Source organism: Blennius ocellaris (genome assembly GCF_963422515.1).
Source record: "Blennius ocellaris genome assembly, chromosome: 10".
In the NCBI taxonomy this organism is placed as follows: domain Eukaryota; kingdom Metazoa; phylum Chordata; class Actinopteri; order Blenniiformes; family Blenniidae; genus Blennius; species Blennius ocellaris.
The window spans coordinates 17,566,816-17,589,697 of NC_137659.1; the positions used below are offsets into that span (position 1 = coordinate 17,566,816).

Genomic DNA, 22,882 nt, shown 5'->3' on the forward strand with positions numbered 1-22,882 from the left:
CTCTCCATGGAAAAGATATTTCTGTCACACGTCCTCATTAAATCATAGATGAGGTAGACTTTGTAAAGTCGAGAAAATGCCTTCAAAGCGCACATTCACATGCACTATTGTACATGTACAAGAATGCTACCCAGCACAGTACACAGTCAGGGTTTGCCTGAGCCCTAGTTAATCAAAAGAGGATGACTGGGTCCAACAAACACTTTCAGTTTCCCAGTCTGTACAAATCTACTGTGAAGTGAAAGCTATTTTTTGTAACAGAATATGCCAAAAAAAGACTGTTATTTCAATTTCTTAACATTTCAATACCCTGAGCATGCATATGCATTTTCACAAAAAGAAAGATTACAAGAAAAATCCTCATAAACTAATGGAATATTTTTTTTTTTTCATTTTCTGCAAACATGAAGTATCCTCAATGAGAGCGACTGGGGTACTGGTTGTTTTCAGCTGTGGTTGGATAATTTGTTTTTCTTTTTTTCTGCTCATTAGAGGAACTGGATTTAGCATTGTAAATATACACTGGGAAATAAAAAAAAAAAAAATGGAGGATTCATACAAGCGGGTGAAAAGCCATAAATATTGTACTTTTAAGCTTAGCGAGGCCGAGGGATTGTGTTGTCCAGGGAAAATAGTCCATGCGCTTACAGTATGGACCAATTGAACCGTATTAGAAGAAGCTGGTAATGCGACTTGAATAGACTTTTTAGAATGGGTGTGGCACTGCAAACAACAGGAAAAAAGACAACTTCATATTAAAATCAGCAGGCATGCTAAAACACTAATATTTCGAGTCCCATCTTTTAACCGTTCTTCAATTACTTCTTGTCAGCACAGACAATGGTCAGTGCCAATCCCCCATCCATCCATTTTATATTCCTGCCTTATTTGAGTTTTGCATGCAGAGAGCTGGGCCTGATCTACGCTGGAAAAACAGGGAAGATCCTGTTCTGGTCAACATGACTCACGCATGCAATTAACTCAATAAGCAATTGTGTTACCATATCAAAGCAAGAAGCTGAGTATCTAGAAAACATATGAACTCAGCCCAGAGAGGAATCATGAACAAGGGTCTCACTCTAACCCAATCACACAGCTCCCCTATGAATTAATGTAATGTAATCATTTTTACACACTTTGAGTTCAGTGGCTGAATCTTTCAACCCAGCTTTTATAAACTGGAGCAACTGGAAACAATCGATGTAACAGGCTTTCATTTACAAGGCTGCATGTAGCTCTGTTACTTCACCATGGCCTCATCAGTGTCACTAATGTAAGTATTATATGCAATTTGCTACTTTCACAATGAATGTAGGCCAATCCTGAACACTGCGTTTATTAATATATTCAACACCCACATAGTATACATTGTGGCAGACTATACTAAAACACTAAACCTGGCCTCTCATCACATCTTTGGTAGTCCAGCCTGAGTCACACGTTGACTAAAAGATACTTTAAAACAGTTTGATAAATGACAGATGAGTCACAGGAAGTTTGGCGTGCCAAACTAAAAAAAACATTTTTTTTGTCAACACAACTCAGGTCTGAATGCCAAAATAATTTGGAGCATATCTTCTGTCTACTGTGTCATGAGCAAAGAGAAAGAAAAAAAGGCAGGTACAGACAGAAAAAGATGATAGTAAAATGCAGGAGCGTGAAAAATACATGGAGAACATTTAGCAGAGAATTCCCTAAAGACACAGTGGGGGAAAAAAAAAAAAAAAAAGATGAGAAACTAACACAACAATGGAAAGACGAAAAACCCCAAAAATTAATCAACAAAGGCTTTAGTCCTTGGTAAAGAAAAGCAGAGTAAACAGGTCATTTTTTTTTCTGGCAAGAGTGAAAGCAGGAATAATGAGGAAGAGAGTGTGAGAGAGAGAAACAGTGATGACTATGCTGGGCTCGCTGCCCCGCCGCTCTCCCATCTCCTCCTCCACGTGTTCCCAACAAGAAGAATAAAATGTCTAAATTTCATCTTAGCGACGACCTTGACTGGCTGAGAGTGGAATTACATTTCTGTGGGGAAGAGTGGATGTTTGAGGGGCTAGACTGAAACAGATCATGTAGGACATGATTAGAAAACACTGAATAACAGCGTGGTGGCCACAATACAAAATGAATCAGAATTGGCCTGCTGCATGTTCTTGAGAGGATGAAGGTGAAGCACAGTCCTTTTCTCTTTTCTCAATGGGTAATTTGTTGAAATCGAAACTGAAGCAAATATAGAATATTAATTTAAAAAAGTAATCATTTAGTGATTTAAGAAAACAAAGAAGGCTAATTGTTGTGCATGATGCATGTCGTCCAAAGCTGGAGGAACAAATTCACAGATGGTTCTGGAACAGCAGCTGCTGTATGAGGATTACCAACGATTCAGTTACGTCTGGGTATAGGAAAATAAATGTGTCTCATGCACAAGTGCGACCTATATATGCATTTTTCCTCATCGTGACTTTTTGACTGCTGTGACATAGTCAGGAAACTATGGTAATTAAGGTTGGGGGCAGTTTTAACAGAGGTGGACATCATCATGGGAAGGAGTGAGGGCAAATATAATTTTGAACTATTAGTTTAGACAGGACTTTTCAATAGTTGTATGCTGCTCTCTGAGTTGGGTTTTCCCAGCCATGGGTCCTCGTTCTCCATGGGAGAGGAGTTCGTGTCTGAAATCATATGCTGGGCCCATAGCTTCACCTCAACAGAATTTATTTAGATTCAAATTACATTTAGAGACAACCTGATAAGACACTATTGACAATGAAGAGTGGACCCAAGAGCAGCAGTTGCATGAGGACTCATGTTTGGTATTTTCATCAGGCCTGCTACTAAAAATACAGCTTTTCCATCAGGTAGGTTGATTTGATCAATTTTGCACACTTCTAATTCCCTGTGTGGCATGAGCAGTAGTACACAGGACCTCAACCAGACCCTGCACATTTTTTTCATCTTTCTTTTGGCCTTTTCAGTACAAATGTCAATGCATTTAAGCAGTGCAAACTGATGGCTTCCATCCATGTTTGTTCTGCTACAAGGACACGCAACACTTTGGATCCCACAGGGTTTGCAGGGTTGTCTTCCACCAGAACTGCAGCCATTACTGACCACTTGTTCCATAAGCTGTTAAGTGTTTGTGCTCATGAGAGTCACGCTGCTGCCTGACTTTCAAGGACTAATGCAATGTTGGACTGCACTAGAAACTGCATTTTATTGTACCAATGCATTGGGGAAAATATAGTTCACTAATATTCTGGATTTGCTATTGCTTCATTATTTCCATTGCAGTTCCATTTCTTATCGACAAAAGTAATTTCTAAATTTCCCTACAGACAAAAGTAATTTCTAAATTTCCCTACAGGCTCAATCACAAGTAAACAAAACATAAATAGAAGATTGAACATTTCTTTCAAAAGCAGAAAACATCATTTTTGAGTTTAATGCAAGTTAGAATATTATATTGTGATTGCATTTCCAATAAAGCTCACATTGTATGCTAATAAGACATTAAAGTTTGAACATTACTGAGCTGGTCATGACTTTGAGATTTTGACTCTCACACCACTGTATTAATGACAGCAAGCAACTCCCTGACCATCCTGTACTCTCACTGAAAACTTAAAGCACCTCAAGTCATCAAGCACAAAGCTGACTCAGACAGACTATTCATTCGCTCTGATATCTCTCAGGCTCACACTTTTGATGAAACAAACTGGTCCAAAATGGCTGTTTTGCTGAACAAGAAAAACGACTTTCAGCTGCCTCACAGACAGCTGATTCAGGAATGCCTGTCCTTCTTCACTGGTGGTGCATGTGTGTGTGTGTGTGTGTGTGTGTGTGTGTGTGTGTGTGTGTGTGTGTGTGTGTGTGTGTGTGTGTGTGTGTGAGCACATCAACATTTTTGCTTGCGATGAGACAAATTTTACAACCTCAATGAAAGATTCCCTTTGAGTCTGACTCAAGATATTAATTTGGTGGTTGATTTGTTTTTTTAAATAATAATGTACAGCCTTCAGGCTATGTTGAAATCTTAACAAAAAAAAAAGAAAAAAGAACTGTATGTGTATATATATACACGGTATTTGTCTAAACCAATAGAAATTCAGACAAAGGAGTGCTTTGAGGATTATATCAATGGTTGTCATTATGCATTACAGTAACTCATTACTTTAATCGACATGTGCCTCAATAACTTTTCCTCCGCCAAACAACATCTTTAAAATGTGTTCAGACTGGAGGTGTTAGACTTAATCACAGAAGATTTATTATTTTCTTGTCCTGCATTGGATGTGCCCATCGGTGATGTGATAAATTTTAATGTTCCTCAAATTAGGAAAGCTTTTGCATTCCAGGCATATTTTGTATATTAAATTAAATGAATCAGTGTTCTTATTTATTGCTTGCCAGGATAGTATTAAGGATTAATTGTGCAATTGAAAATAAGACACTTTTTACAAATACAAAGTGTGGTATCAATATAGTTAAAATGGAAATACAATGGAGTTGTAAAGTCTGAATAAACTGACCTAAAAACAACATGTATATCCAGAAAGCTACACTCCTATTAGACGACATAGGAAGCTTTTATATACTGTAAATTCCCTTTTGCTGATGACATGGCTGCATCAGGCAGCACAATGCATAAGTACTTTTCACAATGCATCAGGGTTTACATTGAGTGACCTATGTATGTGCATATTAGTGCTTATGCAATATTTGAGCAGAACATGCAAACAGTTTAGGGAGCACCCTATGTGAGTCTTGAGTAGTGATTTCAGACAAAACAATTCTATGTATCTCACTCGTGGCTTATTACTGAGACATGTTAAATTAGGACAATTTAGTACGTTAGTAGGTTTAGTAGATCATTTAGTAGCTCATTAGTAGATCATCACTAAAAATCAGGAAACAGCTGAGAATCTGCAGTAAATGCACATGGTAATTTTTAAACAACCCCCAAAATCGAGCTGTGCTTTACTGTTTTGTTGTTGTTGTTGTTGTTGTTCCTTTTGTTTTTTTCAAATGGTTATTAGGTTAATATCAGCACGTCAGGCTTGATATGACCTTCCACAGGGACAAAATAGTACCAAACACACTGCATATGTGCGATGCATTCAGCTTATTATAACAAAACAACAAACAAGAGAAGACTTTCAAACTATCACATTATTACATCCAATATGTTCTCTGAAAGTATCTGCAATTTGATCAGTGGCTTCCCCGCAGCCAGTAGCATAGTTCTTTCCTTGTCTTAATTTACAGATAATCCTGCCGTAATGCGATTTGAGTAATCCCGCTGCACGTAAACTGATACACCCATGGTGCTGCCTCCTCTGCTGAGGCGAGTCATCTGCAATTGTGCTGACCAAGCTCGATATCAACCGGCTTTGTGGCAATGCAGCCGGACAATCTGTTTCTCATCTTCGACTGTAATGTTCACAGTTGGATTGGTTCCAATTGACAACTCGGATGATACTTTTGAAGACACCAGGCTCCAGCTGCAATGTTCATTTTCTTCTTCTCTTATATACATATAAGGCCAGATACAAATTAAATAGTGAGTCATATCAACATAAGTGGAATTAGAAAAAAGAAAAGAAAGAAAAATGTTGTGTTGCATCGAAACACTAAAAGTGATTTTGTTCACAGACATCTGTTCCACATCTGTCTGAAATAGTCTGGTGAGTGAACAAGCAGGAGAGATTTATCACCCTGCCTCCTCCTCAGAGAGGCAGATGACATCTCCTTCAACACCTCCACCCACACCTCCTTGGATCATCTCCACTGCCTCCGTATCACAGCTACTGCTGCGGCAGTGTTCACCTCCTCTCCACGGTGTCTTCTCTGTCTGTCCTTTATCTTGTCATTCGCAGTTTGTAGTTCTTTGTTATCTGCTCATTTCACCCTTTCTTCACTCATCTTGTCTTTATTTCTATGCATTTCTTTATGCTTTCACCAACCTCCTACCATCTGTATTCTGGGAAACCAGATTAGCTTAATCTGTTTCGACTGTCCATTTGACATTGAGTCCACATTTCAACATTTTTCCATCCATTTCATGTAATTTATTTTAATTCCAGGGTTGAACAGCCCATTTTTACGCAATGGATTATTGGGAGTCCAGGACCTACGCCATCTCTCACAACCACAGCAGTATGGGAAACAAGAGAATAAGAAAAAACAAGAAACAAATATTAGGAGGAGATCCTGATTGTCAGCCTCTGTCTATTGATAGCTGGGCACTCACTGAAATGTCTGCATATTTTATTCCAGACTTGATTGCCATCCAGAATGGGTTTTATTTACTAAAAAAATTACTTTTCACTAATATTGGTTATGTTCAGATCAAGGTGAATATAGAGCCCTTTTAACAGAGACTTTTCTCCAACTCAATCCTAAAATGCTTCTTGTCTGCCGTAACCAAATTGAATTTAGTTATGTTCTTTAACAGTGTAAAGATCTACTTCCTCAACATGAGTGAGTTGAAGGGGATCCTCAAATGTACGTTATCAGGTGCATTGAGAAAGAAGATAAAGTATTTGTTGACATAAAATATAGTGTCTATCTGAAAGGATGGTGAAGCAAGTAAAGGCATCTTCCAAAACTTATTTCTAACTTTATGTAGCCAGACCTGTCCCTTGTGAAACTGACCAGGTCTGGCAGAAAACTAAATCACACAATGTGTGTTGCAATTTCAACCCCCACATGGTTCCCCACTCTCTTCCTGGCCATTTCTAACAAGACATTTATCCAATCTATTTGGGGGAACCTCTGTGGCAGCTGCCAGCAAGAAGACATTACTTCTCCGATCCAGTTATCTAAAATAACCCGTATTAAATTTGTTTTACCAGCATCAAATTTCATCTTATTTTTCACTCAGTAGTTTACCAAACCTAATAATATCCAGGTCACGATCAAGACCCTTATTAAACGATTCATGAGACAATCAGTATAGCCTTCTATCTATTTTAGGCCATATGTACTGTGCTGACAATGATGTAATATCATAGCCATTATCAAAGTGGGTTTAGCTGAGCTTGGTTAAACAAGACCTTGCTAAGTGGCACAGAGAAAGCATCACAGTGCCATATTATTTTTCCAACATTGTGGAGATGCCACGTGTAGTCACTATCCCTGTGTGACATATGTACTGCAGTGATTATGCTGTCATGTGCCATTACCAACACCCTCCAAAATAAAACCTTTCCTAATTATTGATATAACAAGCTAACACTTGACCTGTCACTGCTTGAATTCCCTTAAGGGCCTCAGAAAACCACGCTACAGCTTATATAAGGTCACAGAGAAAGTTCTAAAGTGCCCACTATTGTCACTTTCTGAATTAACAATTTATCAATTAAGGTGATTTTCTCTCTTTTGTTTTGAAAAGCTTTATGGTGTCTCGTGGAGGAAAAACATCTATAAATAATCAATGTTCTTTTTTCCATGATTGTTTTTTGGGTGTTTTAAGAAATCTTGAGTAAAATAGCAGTGCTATATAGCCTGGGTAGAAAAGCAGAAGACTCTAACCAACCGAGACCTAAACCGAGAGCTAAATGTGTAGAATATTTATGTGAGTTTACAGCCTGGGGCCAGAGAGCCACAAGATGACATTTCTTGAGCGAAACATTTCAAATTTGTTCAGTGTTATTTCCAGCTTGATGTGGGACCAGTAGATGCACCGAAAGAGCAGTGAGCCACATAACTACACACTAATCTACGGCTAAATGCATTGCATCTGGTACTGTAACTGCTTGAAAACCCTGCAGCCAGCTACACATTACTGTCCACACAACTGGGCACCATTGTATTTATAGCAGGAGGTCACAGACACCTGGTTTGAGGGTGTCCTTTTGAAATTTCATCCAGAACTTAACGTCGGTCCATTGATAACTTGATGCCTGGTTGCGGTGGCTCAGGTGGAGTCACAGCAGCGTCACATTATTCTTTAATCCCACGGTTAGCAGCTTGATCCCCATCTCTGCCTGTCAATGTGCCATAGTGTCCTTGAACAAGACTCTGAACCCCCAAGTTACTCCCAGCAGGGGAACAACCTGCATGGCGGAGCTGTTTCTGCTGTTAACGTGAGTGTGTGTGTGCGTGTGTGTGTGTGTGTGTCTGTGTGCGTGTGCGCGGGTGTGTGTGCGCGCGTGTGTGTAAAAATAGGCGAAAGTGACATTGCTTTCAGAAACATGCTATTTACCTGCAGCCCATTTGCTATCGGAAAACTACAAACTTATACCATCTATCAGCGTTTATACCTGAAGCTGTGAAAACATGTTTAACTGAACTCGATGTTTATACCTACGTTTCCTTTCATTGCAGTTTTTATTTAACACCTTTAACACATTTTTTATTTGTTTTTATGGACGTCACAAATGTGCAAATTGTTGCCCACATTGTAATTTAACAACTCACTAAAGGCTCCTTTACACAGACTGGAAAAACAGTTCCACTAAAACTTTAGGAGTTTGAGGATGAATATAAAGCAACAAATGATCAAATAAGTAATAAGATGGAAACAACAACGTTCAAATCAAATGACTGGATAATGTTTATCACTGTGTCATTTGTGGGAAGATACACCTTAAATGAATCACTGCTGACTGGTTAGGGCCAAAATAATCTCATGACAATGCCCAGAAAACAATTGCCACAAGCACACTTGTCATCTTTACTAATGAAGCGTCTGTTACATAACGGTAAAAGCTAATTGTATCTCTCTTTCTTCAATTTTCTTACCCACCTGCACATTGGTCTTTTTGTATACATCACTTTCTTGCACTCATATTATGTGATGCTTCCAATGTATTCACATAGTTACAACATATTCCACTTTTGTTTGAAGATAAAGTATTGAAGACTATGTCTAAAAAAAGAGAAAAAAAAACAAATGCAAAAACTAAGATGACAATATGCAAATCCAATATGACAACGAGAGAAACAGTCAAGTATATATAGTCAAAATTTTGTTAGGGATCAGCAGTGAGTGTTGCATAATTCCCAGCTGGTGAGCAGGCAGGTCAGGTGGCGCTGAGGCGTGTACGTGTGGTGTGCTGGTGCAGACGGGTCAAACAGGTCGGGCCAACTTCTGAATAATTTCTCCCATGTCTTTCCAGCTCTTCCTCGGCACCCTCCTTCCTCCACTCTCATCTCTCACCCCGGAGCGAGACGTTCCTGGCTGCTTCTTTGTTAAAATGACAGGCCCTAATAGAATAAATAAGGCATCTATTTTTACCTGGCTCCTGCCAGGATGATCATAGTAGCACGCATTCCAACACGCAAAGCTGCAGTGGAGGTTGGGTAAAAAGCTTACGCCTGCCTCTGTGGGGGGACGGGACCGAGGTTAAGGAAGGAGGTCATGGTGATTTAATTGAGAGAGAAAGTAAAGAGAAGAGGTGGAGAACAAAAGTCAGAGAGGGAAAAAAAAAAAAGGTAGATAATAAGCCCGGGAAGAGATTTCTTCATAAAAAACAATGAGAAGAGATTGAATTCTCAGTGGCACTGTTTACTGCAGACACACCTTGGCTTAAGTCGGAAAATTTCCATCAGGATTTGGTATTTTCAGTTTGATCTGACATTTAACAATTCACCAAGCTCTATAATGTCACCTTTAGGCGTTTCTGAAGTATATTCAATTTTTAATTGCTGCTAGAGTGTACTTTTGACAGAACTCCAAAGCATCTAATTATTTTGAAGTTGTTTTCAAGCAAACTGCTCCTCACAAAAGTTCCCTGGGACAGGTCACTTGGTAAATGACAGACGAGGCAAACTAAATAAGGCTAATCATATTCACATCCACTCCATATTTAGATGGCTGTGTACTGTCCTCATTTTGGGAGTGTATCTAAAAAAAAAATATTTATATGTATTTAAGAAGCCCACACAATGTGCGAGAGGACATTTGGCTGGCTATGCGATTTAATTGAGAAACTGGTTGTGACAGCTTTATTCCCTAAAAAGTCACAATGCTAAGATCAAAGGCAATCTTTGCATTATGCCAAATAACTAAATATATTATGTCGCCTTTTCCAAACTATAAACAAGTAGATGTAACACTTCTCCAAAATGTACCCTTGAATTTGTAATTCTATGCGATATCAACTCTCTCATGTATTTGCAGACATTACATTAATCTTTAACCCTATAAAGTTTTAACCAAACTAAACAGGCTGTGAACATGCTTCACTTGTTTGTTCGGGATAATCTGCTGAAATAAAAGTAACATGACACAAAGACAAAATCCTGTATAATCACATACCCTCTTGGGGAACACGCGTCACATTATTTCACAACATAATTTTAATGATACTACAATCGTAACACTTGTATTTAATTAGTTGTTTGGCTTTATTTAAATTACAGAAATAACTATAAATACACAAAAAAAGACCACAGCTAATAGCAGTTTCTATTAGTTTCTTGTAGTACTGAAATATTAAAATAAATACTAAGTTGTATTTATTTATTTATTAACCAACATTAAAACCATTATTTGTTTGGGAAAATGTATACAAATTATACAGATGCAATGCTGTTTCTCTGAGCAGCCATGCTAATATGTACATCTGTCATTACTGAAACATCTTTAAACAAAGCTGCAATGGTGTGTGAAGCAAACTGTAAAATATACCCCAAACTTTAAATTCTTCTCTGAAATATCTATTTCAGAGAAGGATATAAGGATATCCATGGAAAGAGTTTATTCATTACTCGTGCCTGAAAAAGGTACAATCGCATCAGCTATTTTCCAATTATACAATAGTCCAACCAGGAAGCCTTTTTAAATGTCCCTTTCGGTCCTTAGTGATCCAAATCAAAAGCATTTTCTCGTTGTAATAAATGGTGGCAACATGAGCAGAGCAAAGGTGGTTTTCATGCTGTTCATGTCTGATCTTCAGCGCGGTAATTGAGGTCATGCGTCTGACAATAGGAACCTCACATCACAACCGAGAGCAGGGAGGAAAGTTCTATTAATCACTGCCACGGCGTCTCTCTCACTCACTCTCACACACACACACACACACACACACACACACACACACACACACACACACACACACACACACACACACACACACACACACACACACACACACTATGGTTAATGAGCTATGGTAGAGTGTCCACAAACATGACTGATACAGCAAAGACATTCTTGCTGTGTGTATCTGTACATATATATTTCTCTGTGCTGTGTGTGTGTGTGTGTGTGTGTGTGTGTGTGTGCGTGTGTGAGAATTTGTGCGTGTTGTTTTCAGGTGCCCGGGTCATTAGCAAACAACCGGTGTAAGTTTTCAATTAACTTTAGAGATGGTGTTGCACTCTGTGGCTCTTTCACCCACTGAGCTGCGGTCTGTTGAGTTATAATTAACAGTTGACGCACAATATCACACAGTTGTGGGGATTTTTATATATTTGTTTATTTATATTTTATTGAATTTGATTAAAGTAGCAGATGGGCTGTTTTGTGAAACAGTTTTTTTGTATTCATGAGATTTCCCAAAACTAAAAAAAAAACTAAAAAAAAACATCACCACAGTATTTGATTGGGTGAGACAAATGAGATTTCCAATAAATACAAAATCATATAAACCACACATCTGCAGCTTAACAGGCCAGAGCAACAATGATGCAGATGAGAGGATTGCACAACATGGTGTTTTCTGTAACAGGTACATTTCACTGGTGCAATGGAAATGATGTGATAAAACATCTGAAGTGATGACAAAAATATTGATTTAATCTTTAATGTGTATTTGATATAATTATAGCTACTGTCTATTACAGCTGGTAGCAGCTGCAACCCCGAGAGCTAAGATGCAGAAAAACGATCAGCCTGGCTTCTCGCTGAATATGGAGGGCGGCTGCAGTCGGGCACAGCTTGTATTTGGAGCAAAGGGTGAGGACATGGATCATCAAATTCTCCTGTGAGCTCATTACTCCCTCCAAAAGGCCAGGATGTTTCCAAGAAGCCAGGAAGAGATTAAGAACGATGGCTCTGATTTCAAGTTTTTGCCAATGGAATCAATTCCTTTTCCTAGAAAACGGATGGTCCGTGCTCTCGGCTGAAACATTTACCAGTTCGATTGAATCATTTCAGGTCTTCAAAGCCCGATGTAATCACTCTGCTCCCCCCTGACAGGAAAAGTAGATTCTGGATTGATTTTGCACAAGTTCAGACAATTACATTTTCACTCCCACGAGAATGGCACCTTTTTATAGTTGTTTTCACATGTGGAGTGATGACTACAGGAAAGATTCCAGTATTAGCTTCAAATCAAATAAATTATGAAGACAGATTGTTCGTTTCTCCACATTGAGGAAAGAGTAGCAAGAACTTGCTGAAGAAGATTTAGAATATGAAATGTCAGGTCATCAGCTACGTGGAAATAGTCCAAGAAAATACTGCACATTAAATGTACTGTTATTAGTCATTCAAAAGTTTCATTAACTTTTTCCCTAAATATGTACCTATACATGCAAAGGCACATGCACACACTCACTTGGGAGACATGTGCAGTTTATGTGTAATACATGCAGATATATAATGTACTAGATGTAAAATGTTTATAACACGAGTGTGTTCAAAAGTTGAGTATCGCTGACATCAAGCCAAGGAAAGTTGCCTCGATCTGGCATAAATAAAAAAGAAATCGGAGACCGTTTTTGAAGAGGGAGCAGAATAGCATTTTTTTTTGATTGCGTTGAATCATTTAGCAGCGTCGGCAACCTGCGTGTCAGTGGCAATTGAAATGAAGAGGAATGCACTTTTCATTGAGGGTGGGAAAACTCAGTGATCTGAAGCTATCTATCAGTGCAGAGGTAACCAGGAGTGAATGGTGAGGTGCAGCAGGGGTGTCCTTGGACAAAGTAAGGGATGAGAAGACAAGTGGCCGGGGCAAACAAAGGAAACGACGGTGGACAGTTTGAAGCCACTGAGGTGAAACGGCAGGGGGAGACGGGCTGTTATTTATCACTGCTGTGACTTACTGAGAAAACAAGCACAGGTAACAAAGAGATGGATCGGTGACAAAGTACACTGGCTTTAGAGTAATAAAACAAAAGGCAAAGAGATTGCTTCTTTGATTGCTTGACTGTGAAGTAGCAGTGCTTCAAGCACAGAGCAATTTAACATAACTGCTCGAGATAGGACAACGCTGATTATAAAGCGAAGACACACTGATCTACAGCACAGGATTCATCAATGGGGGGACTCAAACAGATGGTAAACACATTGTGACTTACAGAACTTGTGACGTGGGAAGCATATGTAGTCTAGACAACTCAAGGAAACAACTGCAGGGAGCTTGCAGCTGCCGACTGCATGAATGAACGGTACTGAGACATTCACAGGACCCCGACTCAAGAAAAAACAACTCAGTGTATCCAAACATTTTGAATAATAAGTTCATCGGGTCAACTTCAATGTGGGAAAAGTGTGAGAGACACTTCTTGCAAAACAACCAGTTCCAAAAGTGTAAGGGGAGTACTATTATTTCTGAAATTAAGCGCCACAAACTCAAAAAGTAACAAAACTCGGGAAGCTTAAAACAACTGCATAATATACACTGTCACAAGCCAAGTCGTATTTTCCAACTGTGTCTGTTTACTGTTCTTGCAGCCTTGAACAAACTTTTTTTCCTGCCATGCCAGAGTTTTATTTTGCCCTCTTTGGAAACTTGAGTAATGCTGTCACGTCACTCTGTCTGACCCTGATAAAATCTGATGAAGGAAAAGAAGAAAGGAAGATAGAAAATAATGATGTTCATCACTAACCTCGGAGAGTGTTAAGTTTGTGATGCTTGCTCGGTTTATAGATCCCACTAAACACCCGAGTGCCTAAAAAGGCTCGAGAAAAGCTAATCAACAACAGGCATTACGAAGAGAAGCTGCATTGAGTCAAAAAAGACAAACACCCTCGTGCTCTATGATCGGATCCAACTGAAAAGGAGGGCAGGGTTTGTTCAGAGGTCCCATGTGAGGTTGAAATGTTTCTCTTGGCAAACACTTCATGTGCAGCTGAGGTGTGTTCAAGAGCCCCGCCAGCTCTACATTTGTAACAGATTAATTCAGACACCCCAAAAGCCCAGCACGGAAACTAAAAATAGGCATAAATGACAAACACCAACAATTTTCACCGTACCTTCAGTCATTAAGGTAGTATTTCGCCATTTTCAACTACTTTAGTAACATATAGTAAATAATGCTTGCAGTGTGCAATCAAAGGTCTCCTACCTTTGCTGATGTCCTGGTACTCCAGCCACAGCTGTCTTTGGACCTGTTTGTTGGGGTACCAGATGGTGCAGGACTCCTGAAAGCCGTACATTGCCTCCTGCACATAGTGGTTCCCGAACTCCCTGAGGATGGAGACAAAGTCGCTCCGCTGAGTCGCTCCGTCCAGCGAATGGATGGCTGAGCTGAAAGCTGAAGAGATAAAGGAAACAAATACAAAACCTATGGATGAATGCTCTCAGTTGAAACACAACTGAAAGGGATTTTGGGGTTATAGTCGAAATGTATGAATTTTTGTATTGCTGCTTTGTCATTCTCCATCCTCCAATACACTCTGAATACTGAGAAGGTTTCCCACTACTCAAATACTATGTGTATTCTGCAACAACAATACTTTGGGTGCAATAATGCGTTTCAACCACGGCCGAGGAAAACAAGCTCGCCTTACAGAAACGTACCATGACACATCCACAACTTTTAACTTTTTACACACGAGAGCTACTATATTTTTGGGACACGTAATATATGTATGTAAATGATAAGTAATGAGATAACTATACGATTTGCAATAAATACAAAGTCCTAAGAAGATGATGTTAGTGTTTTTGTTGTTTGAGATTATTATTGAATAAGAAATTATTGCAGTTCAGTCCGTCATTCTCTGAATGAGTATTGCTTATGGTGATATTGCGATAACTATACATTTGTGATATAATGTGCATTTTTACCACAGATTCAAGATGATTGTATTTTGTGGATATTTATCTCATTCCCTTAACAACCCTAAAACAAACAAAAAACAATCCTGCTATATTAAAATAAACACACATCTCACATGGAAAAACTTGTCCTGCATGTTGTTACAACCACACATCCACAAAAATGATCAGAACATTGTACATCTTAACACAATTTTTCTATCCATTACATTTATAAAAAGGGAAATCCAAAATGAAATCTTATAATCTGCACTGCACTATTTGTTCCATATTTAATGAATAATTCAGTTTGGATGTTCACCGTCTGTAACGAAGAGAAACCTATCAAGAAATGTTTCTTAGATTATTGCAGGGGAGAGTTAAAATATTGATGTGAAGTGTCTATTTCCAACAAAATATGGAGTGTCAAACTATGGTCAAGTGGACACAGATGAGAAAGTAAGGGCATGAATCAATGTCACTCGCCAGTAGTAGCAAGTTTTACAACATTTGAATAAAAACATTGCAGTCATGCGCATCATCCAAAAGCAATAAATGCAGTTTGATGGGTGCCAGTTAGAGGTTGTTGGTCTGGTATGTTACTGAACCTTTAATATCTTATTTTTCACAAACAATCACAACACAAAGTCTACAAGCTTTGTCTTTGAATACACCCCCCCCCCCCCCCCCCCCCCCACTATATTAGCTTCACACTATATACAACTGTTTATTTGTTGTTCTTTCCTTTTTATGAAATCCCTCATCCTCAGCTTTTGTTTTTATCACAAAACACAGCCTGGAGGAGATATTAGGACATCCTGTGCTGTCTTTAGTGAACGAGTGAGCCCAGAAAAACCCTATGATATTAAAGATTTTCTCTATTTCTAAAACAAGCAGTATGACAGTATCCGAGGAAATGCCGGAACTATAGATTTTCAATCTCTAATTTGATCTACTTGAAAACGCTGACATGAAGACTTCTTCAATAAAGGAAACTGTTTATTTTCCGTAAGGTGGTGTTATAATGTTATTTTATTATCAGTGAATTCAGAGTGCGTGCAGACGAAGATAATAAATGCACAAGGAAGTATGTTTGATGTGAGACATTGACTACACTCCAACAAAATGACCATGTACTCGCTGGGATTCTCTCTCGGCAAATATTGGAAAGCTAAACTGCAATAGCAGTTTGTCATTATGATTTCCAGGAGAAGCAGTATTAATATCTCGGCACTCACGCTCCGCTCGCTCTTACTTCTCCTCTAAAATTAAATTAGGAGGCCGCTGAAGTGAGAGACAGAGAGCGCAGTGAGCGTGAGCGATGGGGGCTTCGCTATCAGATGTAAAAATCAGTAGCCTCACCCCTCCGGTGGCTGTTGAAATATGATGAGCTAAAGTGGGAAATGGGAGTAAAAAAGACGGCGGCTGTTGAGTCGCTTCTGAGTGAGGAGAAAATAGAAAGTGTATCCTCAGCAGAAGTGGCAGCCACTTTCAAACCACAGCAGCGCCATTGGAAATGCATTAGAGGTGTCATGGCTGTATTTACAGTGGGGTGGCTGCACTTATCAGAATGAAAACTATTTATGAAGGATTTATGAATAATGCATGCACTTAAAACATCACAAAATCTAAAATTATTAAATGAGGCTGCTCCAAGACAGGCAGAATGATTGATGCAATATTTCAACGGATTTTATTTAACCCCTTAACACTGCCAACAGAGCGACCCAAGTGATGCAGTGAGGCACATGAAAAGGTAAAAACGTTTTTCTTTTTTTCTCTTATTGAATTACACGTTTAGTAGTAAGAGACCTGTCAGGAAATATTCAGTCTAATCCTTTATGTGTCAGAAGCTAGGAGCAGCCTTCAGAGGAAGTACTGCTAGACTAAATACCTATCCACAGTTATCTCATTCTGTGAAGCTTCTATGGCAGGCGGCTGTCAGCTTGCTTTGGTCTTACTATAGATGCAGGGCTTTGTGATATATGACAGGCTATCGCAGAGACAGAGGAAAGGACTAAGACAATATCATGGGATACATGCTGGCGTCGACTGACCTCATTCCTCGTTATCATCTACTTCTCTCCAACATTATCAGATCGTCACGTAACATCCACTTCTGATGCAATCGAATGATATTTAACCAAATCAATCTTGCATTCAGGAGAGCTTTTATATTACACTATGATCAGTAGTGAGAAAATGAAGAAGAAAACAATCTATCAAACTCAATTCAACTCAACACTGCACATCTGTTTACAATAGTATCAGTGACACACATGTCCAGAGCCACCATCTATAATAAATGAACTACTGCAACTCAGCCCTGCTCAGGGGAAAGCAAAAAACAATGTTGTACACACACATAAACACAGTACCTCTCGTGCACATTCAACTAAATAAGAGGTGTGTTCTTAAAACGGTAGTCTTGAATGGAAAAACCACACTCTGGGTTCATAAGGGAACAAACACAAACAAATGTGCAAAAGTCCTTTTATCTGAGTTTTTTTCATGTTCTATCGCTGCTTTTTAAGGCACATTCACAAAACAAACAAGCAATAAACATCATAATAAAGCACAATTATAAAGAGTTCGAGTCTGAGCTCAATGTGTACAGTTGTTCGTCTAGTCTAGTCTGCACATGAGTTCGCATTCAGATTGCAGGTTTTAAAGTACACCATATTTTACACAACAAGGGTGGTGCAGCAATCTTCATCTCCTAAAGTGTCTATGATACTGAACCCCAGCGTGCTCCTTATGCAATGGTTTAGCAGTAAAGCTTTGGTGTTCAGTGTCTGTGTTAACAGGTGAATGTGGCAGATCAAGCAGAAGCAGTAAAATGTGCCATATCAATAAAGTCCACTTAGCATTTACTAAACGTATGGCACAGTGGTGTTGAAAAAAAACACAAAAAAATAAAATAAAAAATAAACCAACCTTAATGACAGTGACAAGAAATGTACATTAACATTTCGTCACAGGTGACATGGCTCACCTCTCCTCTTGTGAATTCCCACATTTCTCTCAGATTACACCATGTATAAAATTGTTTATAGCCTCTGCCTCTTCATGCCCTGCCTGTTACATTTTCATTCGCTCTGGCGGGCCAGCCAATAACCCAAGTTTAAACTTTAGCACCACATTAAGCCTCAGGTTCGCCCTCCGGAAAGGCCACCTTTTCATGAAAACTGTTGCTATTCAGAGCGTCTTTCCTCTTGCTTCGGAGAGAAAAAAAAACCTGTCCATGCAGTTATGTTTTATTTTGTTTGGCTACAGCTGTCTCCGGAATGTAGATACGAGCAGATATTACGTTTATCATGCGTTATTCAACAGCTGAGTAAAGAGTTGATATTGTCACCATAATCAATGTTGCATTTCCCACCTTTATAGCACTCAGGTCACCGGCCCATCGATGGACAGAGAAACACAGTGGCGTGCTCTCACAACGTACAGTCAGCAATCATTATTAAGCCTGACGGAACAAACACGCAAACGTCACTCAGAAAGTCCTCAAGGTGGGAATATTCTACCTGTGAGAGGAAAGTGACAACAACTACACCACCACGAAGGTAGTATAATCTACAAAACACTAAATGTGTTACTTTGTGTGCTGTGTTTACACCGAGAGGTGCTGGTAGAGCTTTATATGGGTTTAATTAGAATAAAATGTTTTCTGCAAGAGTTGAAGTCAATGGCACCTTCACTGAGATCATCATTAATAAGCTCACCACATATAAACTGCTCGCTTCCGAAAGTCCCCAAATCTGTATGCATAGTCAAAACACAATTCCAAAGATGGCAGTGTAACCACATAGTGGATCAAAAACAAAAATTAAAAGTACCAATGGGGCAACGATGAGCCACTAACCTTGATGTGTCATATTAATTACTATGTGATAAATAATTGATAGCTCAAGGTGCGGTTTCATTCAGCAAAGAGGGCTGCAGCAAGGTTTTCTCTAACATAAATAAACACTCAGTGAAATCACATTATGAAAAGATAATTAATGAGCATATTGGCATCTACCTTGAGAAAGGACCCACTGATTGAGTTTGACGTGGTATAGTACAGAGCGGAGACTCCAGTGCTGGACGAGGGGGTATCCAGACACCTCACTGTAGTTCACCATACCTGCAGTAAAACATAGAGCACATGTATTAATATGGATGCAGTAGCTGTAGCTTTAGCTTCGCATGATTTACTCACCTGCCCACCTGTGCAATTCTTATGGAAAAACTAAATCATTCATGTGCTATTTACTCCTCCATCACGGGGGAGATTGCAGTGTTGAGTGCCAGATCCAAAGGTGGCCTTATATTTCATTGTTGTTTGCTATATAGAGGGAACCAGGAAGTATATTTAATAAATATTAATACAACATTAGATGACTGGTGAGGGAGACAAGCAGGGGGGATCTCTGATATAATCAAAGAGGAGGATGATGTGCTGCTTGCCCTTCAACAAAATCAAGGAAGTCCTAATGGAAGAAATAATGATATAGTAGCAGACAGAACTCACTGCTGGCTGAAAGTGGAAAACAACATTTCACTTGATATATGCAGCACATCTTTATTAACCACAGGCATTTCCATACCTCACAAACATCCAAAGTCTCACATTTAAACACATTTAGTTTCAGTTGCTGAAACACCTTTTCAAATACTTGAAACAAGCTTGAGTAGATCAAAGAGATGCACCAATACCGACACCAGTATCGGGTCCGACACTGCAAAAAAAATACTTGTATTCGGAAAAAGATCCCCAACACAACCTGGTCAGTATTACATGACATCATGCTTCAGCATCATAACTTTCAAATAAGCAAGAAAGCATGAACGATGTTGGTGGTTTGGAGATTTTCTTTAAAATGAATGTGAAAGACAAAAGTGAAACAGAGTGTAAAATATGTTCTGTCAATAGATCAAGAAGAGGGGCAAAAGTTAGTTGTACAAGACAGCGACTTCATCACCAGTGACATTTGGACAAGCAGCGTTAACCTGGTCTAAGACTAATACCATATCAAATCCTCTGTCTTTTTATGACAGCAGCATAACAAACACTGTTTCCCTGCTACATGAATTACATCTGAGTTCAGATCTAAACTTGCAGCTAACAATTCATTGTTTTTACTAAAAGCCGGCTGGTTTTAAAATAATTGATTTCTCTAACCTCCCTTTGATAACAGACATACTGTGTGTGAACTGCTGTGCATTTAGCAATTGAAAACAACTAAAGATAGGACATTCAACAAGAACATCAAAAAAAACAAACAAACAAAAAAAACTAATTAAAAAAGCATTAATGGTTATGTCTCTAGCTCCCTGGTTATTGCACATTTAACAGATATAAAATGCTTTCATAAGTGAATGACTTCTACCTTGTTAGTGTTAATTGGACTGCTTCTACACATGGACACCTTTCATTTTTCTTTTACCTTGAAATCACCACTGATCTTTTAGCTTTTGGTATATTTTCAACCTCAATTATAAACACTGGAATACTGCAAAAATACCAAAAGATTTAATTGAGGCTCCAATTAGCAAATTACAGTAGTGGACTTAAATTAGTTAAATTGCTTTCAAGCTGCAACTATTAAAGTAATTAAAACTCATAATAACTTAGTATTTAATGGCAGTAGCAACATTACAAATGCACCTTCATATTTTTGATCTTGCTTTAACGCAGTGTTCCTTTACTGCCCCGTATATTATCTTTATTGACTTTGTCTCATTTAGCAAAGCTTCCTCTGCTCAGATCAATAATGCCCATCTCGTCTACCTCAAGAAATTCCCCATATATGGATGTTTTTCATTTTGATGCACTATACGGTCCTTCACACGTTATGCACGGTACTTCTCTGACCAACGACCTGCCGTCTTATCTCGGCAAGTAGTCAAATCCAGATAAAGCACAACATATAGACATGTAAATGAGCCAGGAATGGCACACCGGACGAGGATGAAAGATTCATCATTCACCGAGCTCCGCTTCGACAGCGAACTGTTAAAGGACCAATCAGCCTCTTTTTTAAATGATCAATTATAGATAAAGCTTGAAGTGACGGCACACAGATTCTTAGTGAACAAGACATGATGTGAATAAATAATTTCAGTCTTCTCCTTCGAGGATTGAAGTAAATAAGAAAGGGATTCTTTTTGAAGGCACTTTATGATTTATTCAATAGTAACAATGGAGACTGGCAGAAAACGAGGGGGGGGGGGGGAGAATGACGTGTAGTCAGAGTTGCTCGGTATCAAACCAAGGACTTGCTGAACAGACTTCATGGATCTGTCTGATAAGCACCATGGCCACTTGCTGCTGGCTCGTCCCATTTATTTAATGATCCGATTACTACTCTTTAACCCCTCTGTGCAGCATGCCTATCTAACCAGTGACGTGACCCTGTTATTTCTGCATAAAAGTGCAGGATTGGGCCTTTAACATCACTTATATGAGACCATAAACAGCGCTGCAGAGTATAAATCATGTAGTCTCCCATGGCAACTGACAGCCGTGTCATGCTGCAGCGGCGGGATTACAACCATACATCACTATCACTGCCCTCTCCGTGTTCACAAGCACATCCAGAAGGAATCAGGATAGCGCTGGGGACAGAAACCATATTCTGTAACCTGGACCATGGAAGACGGTGAAGGAGAAGAAAGGAAAAGAGAGGATCTGTGTGTGTGTGTGTGTGTGTGTGTGTGTGAGTGCGTGCGTGCGTGCGTGCGTGCGTGCGCACTCATAGGAAAGACTTCACTCGGTGCATATAGCAGAGATAAATGAAGATGGTGGAAACAAAAGGTGAGAGCTATAAAAGTGCATCCTCAGTGTGAAAAGGTGAGAGGCGAATGACAGATGGTGAATGACGTAAAAGACGTCTGTCATCTCCGGTGAAGGCTGGTGCAGCAGAAATGAAGATGTATCAGTAACCACCACGAAGAATTTGTGATGCATAGTTTTTGAATGGAGATTGGTGGTAACACTGTCACAGCCCAGCGCCTTTCTGACGAGGAACTTTATTTCCGTTCAAGGAAGACTACGCAGGGACTATTTTTCATATCACCAACTGCAACGAGGCTAATATTTAGGAATTAGTCTGTAAACCATAACACTCTTTTAATTAACTGACAAAATGTTTGACAAATGCAAATAGATCCTGAAGTAAAAAAAAACAAATCCCAACGCAGTTTACAAGGTTAAAGAAAAGTATTTTAGTAAATAGCTTTAATATGGGGTGTTCTTGAACTGGGACAGACTATTAAATGTACTTGAAATGGGCTAGTGTACAAAAAAACCAATAAATAATATTTAGTTGCATCATAACACGTCTCAACACATTCTGAATTACTTGTTTTCATGGTTATCCACTGATGTAGGTTTGTGGGAAGAACAGTAATGAAGTGAGGGACGCCGCAGTGAGCAACCGGGACACCAGGACTGAAGTTCTGAAAATATTACATGCATTATCAAAAATACAAACAAACAATTATGCCCTTAAAAAAAAAAAAAAAAGTAGTTTTCTTGAAAGAAAGACACGAGCTGTATTGACTCTTATTACAAATCCACCACAGCAGGGTGGATGAAGGAAGACTGAACATGTTCTCAGTCCAGGTGCTCAACATAGTAGCACCGTTTTCCAGGGTGGGAGCCATTGCTGAACCCAGTGTTGAATCTCACAGTAAATCAATGTATTTAGGCATACAGACATGATCAAGATATGACCTTGAATGCAGCATGGTTGTTGATTCCAGACAGACTGGTCTGAATATTTCAAAAACTGCTAATCTAGCCCTGGATGCCCGACCATCTCCAGGGTTTACATAGAATGGTCTGAAAAAAAGAAAATATCGAGCAGTTGTCTGGCCAAAATGCCTTGTTGATGTGAAATGTCAGACAAAGATGGCCAGACTGAAATAACCTCTTGTTAAAACAAAGGTATGCAGCA

The 22,882-nt window shown here is 39.1% G+C and overlaps 1 protein-coding gene across 1 annotated transcript in view; it reads right to left on the bottom strand.

Annotated features, from left to right (window-relative positions):
* astn1 (astrotactin 1) overlaps window positions 1-22,882 on the bottom strand; it is a gene marked incomplete at both ends in the record, with an annotated part of 359,967 nt that overhangs the window by 116,891 nt on the left and 220,194 nt on the right. Inside the window, 2 exons of the mRNA XM_080503139.1 lie at window positions 14,239-14,427; window positions 18,961-19,065. Coding sequence (XP_080359265.1) covers window positions 14,239-14,427; window positions 18,961-19,065 — 294 coding nt within the window. The remainder of the gene's footprint in view (window positions 1-14,238; window positions 14,428-18,960; window positions 19,066-22,882) is intronic.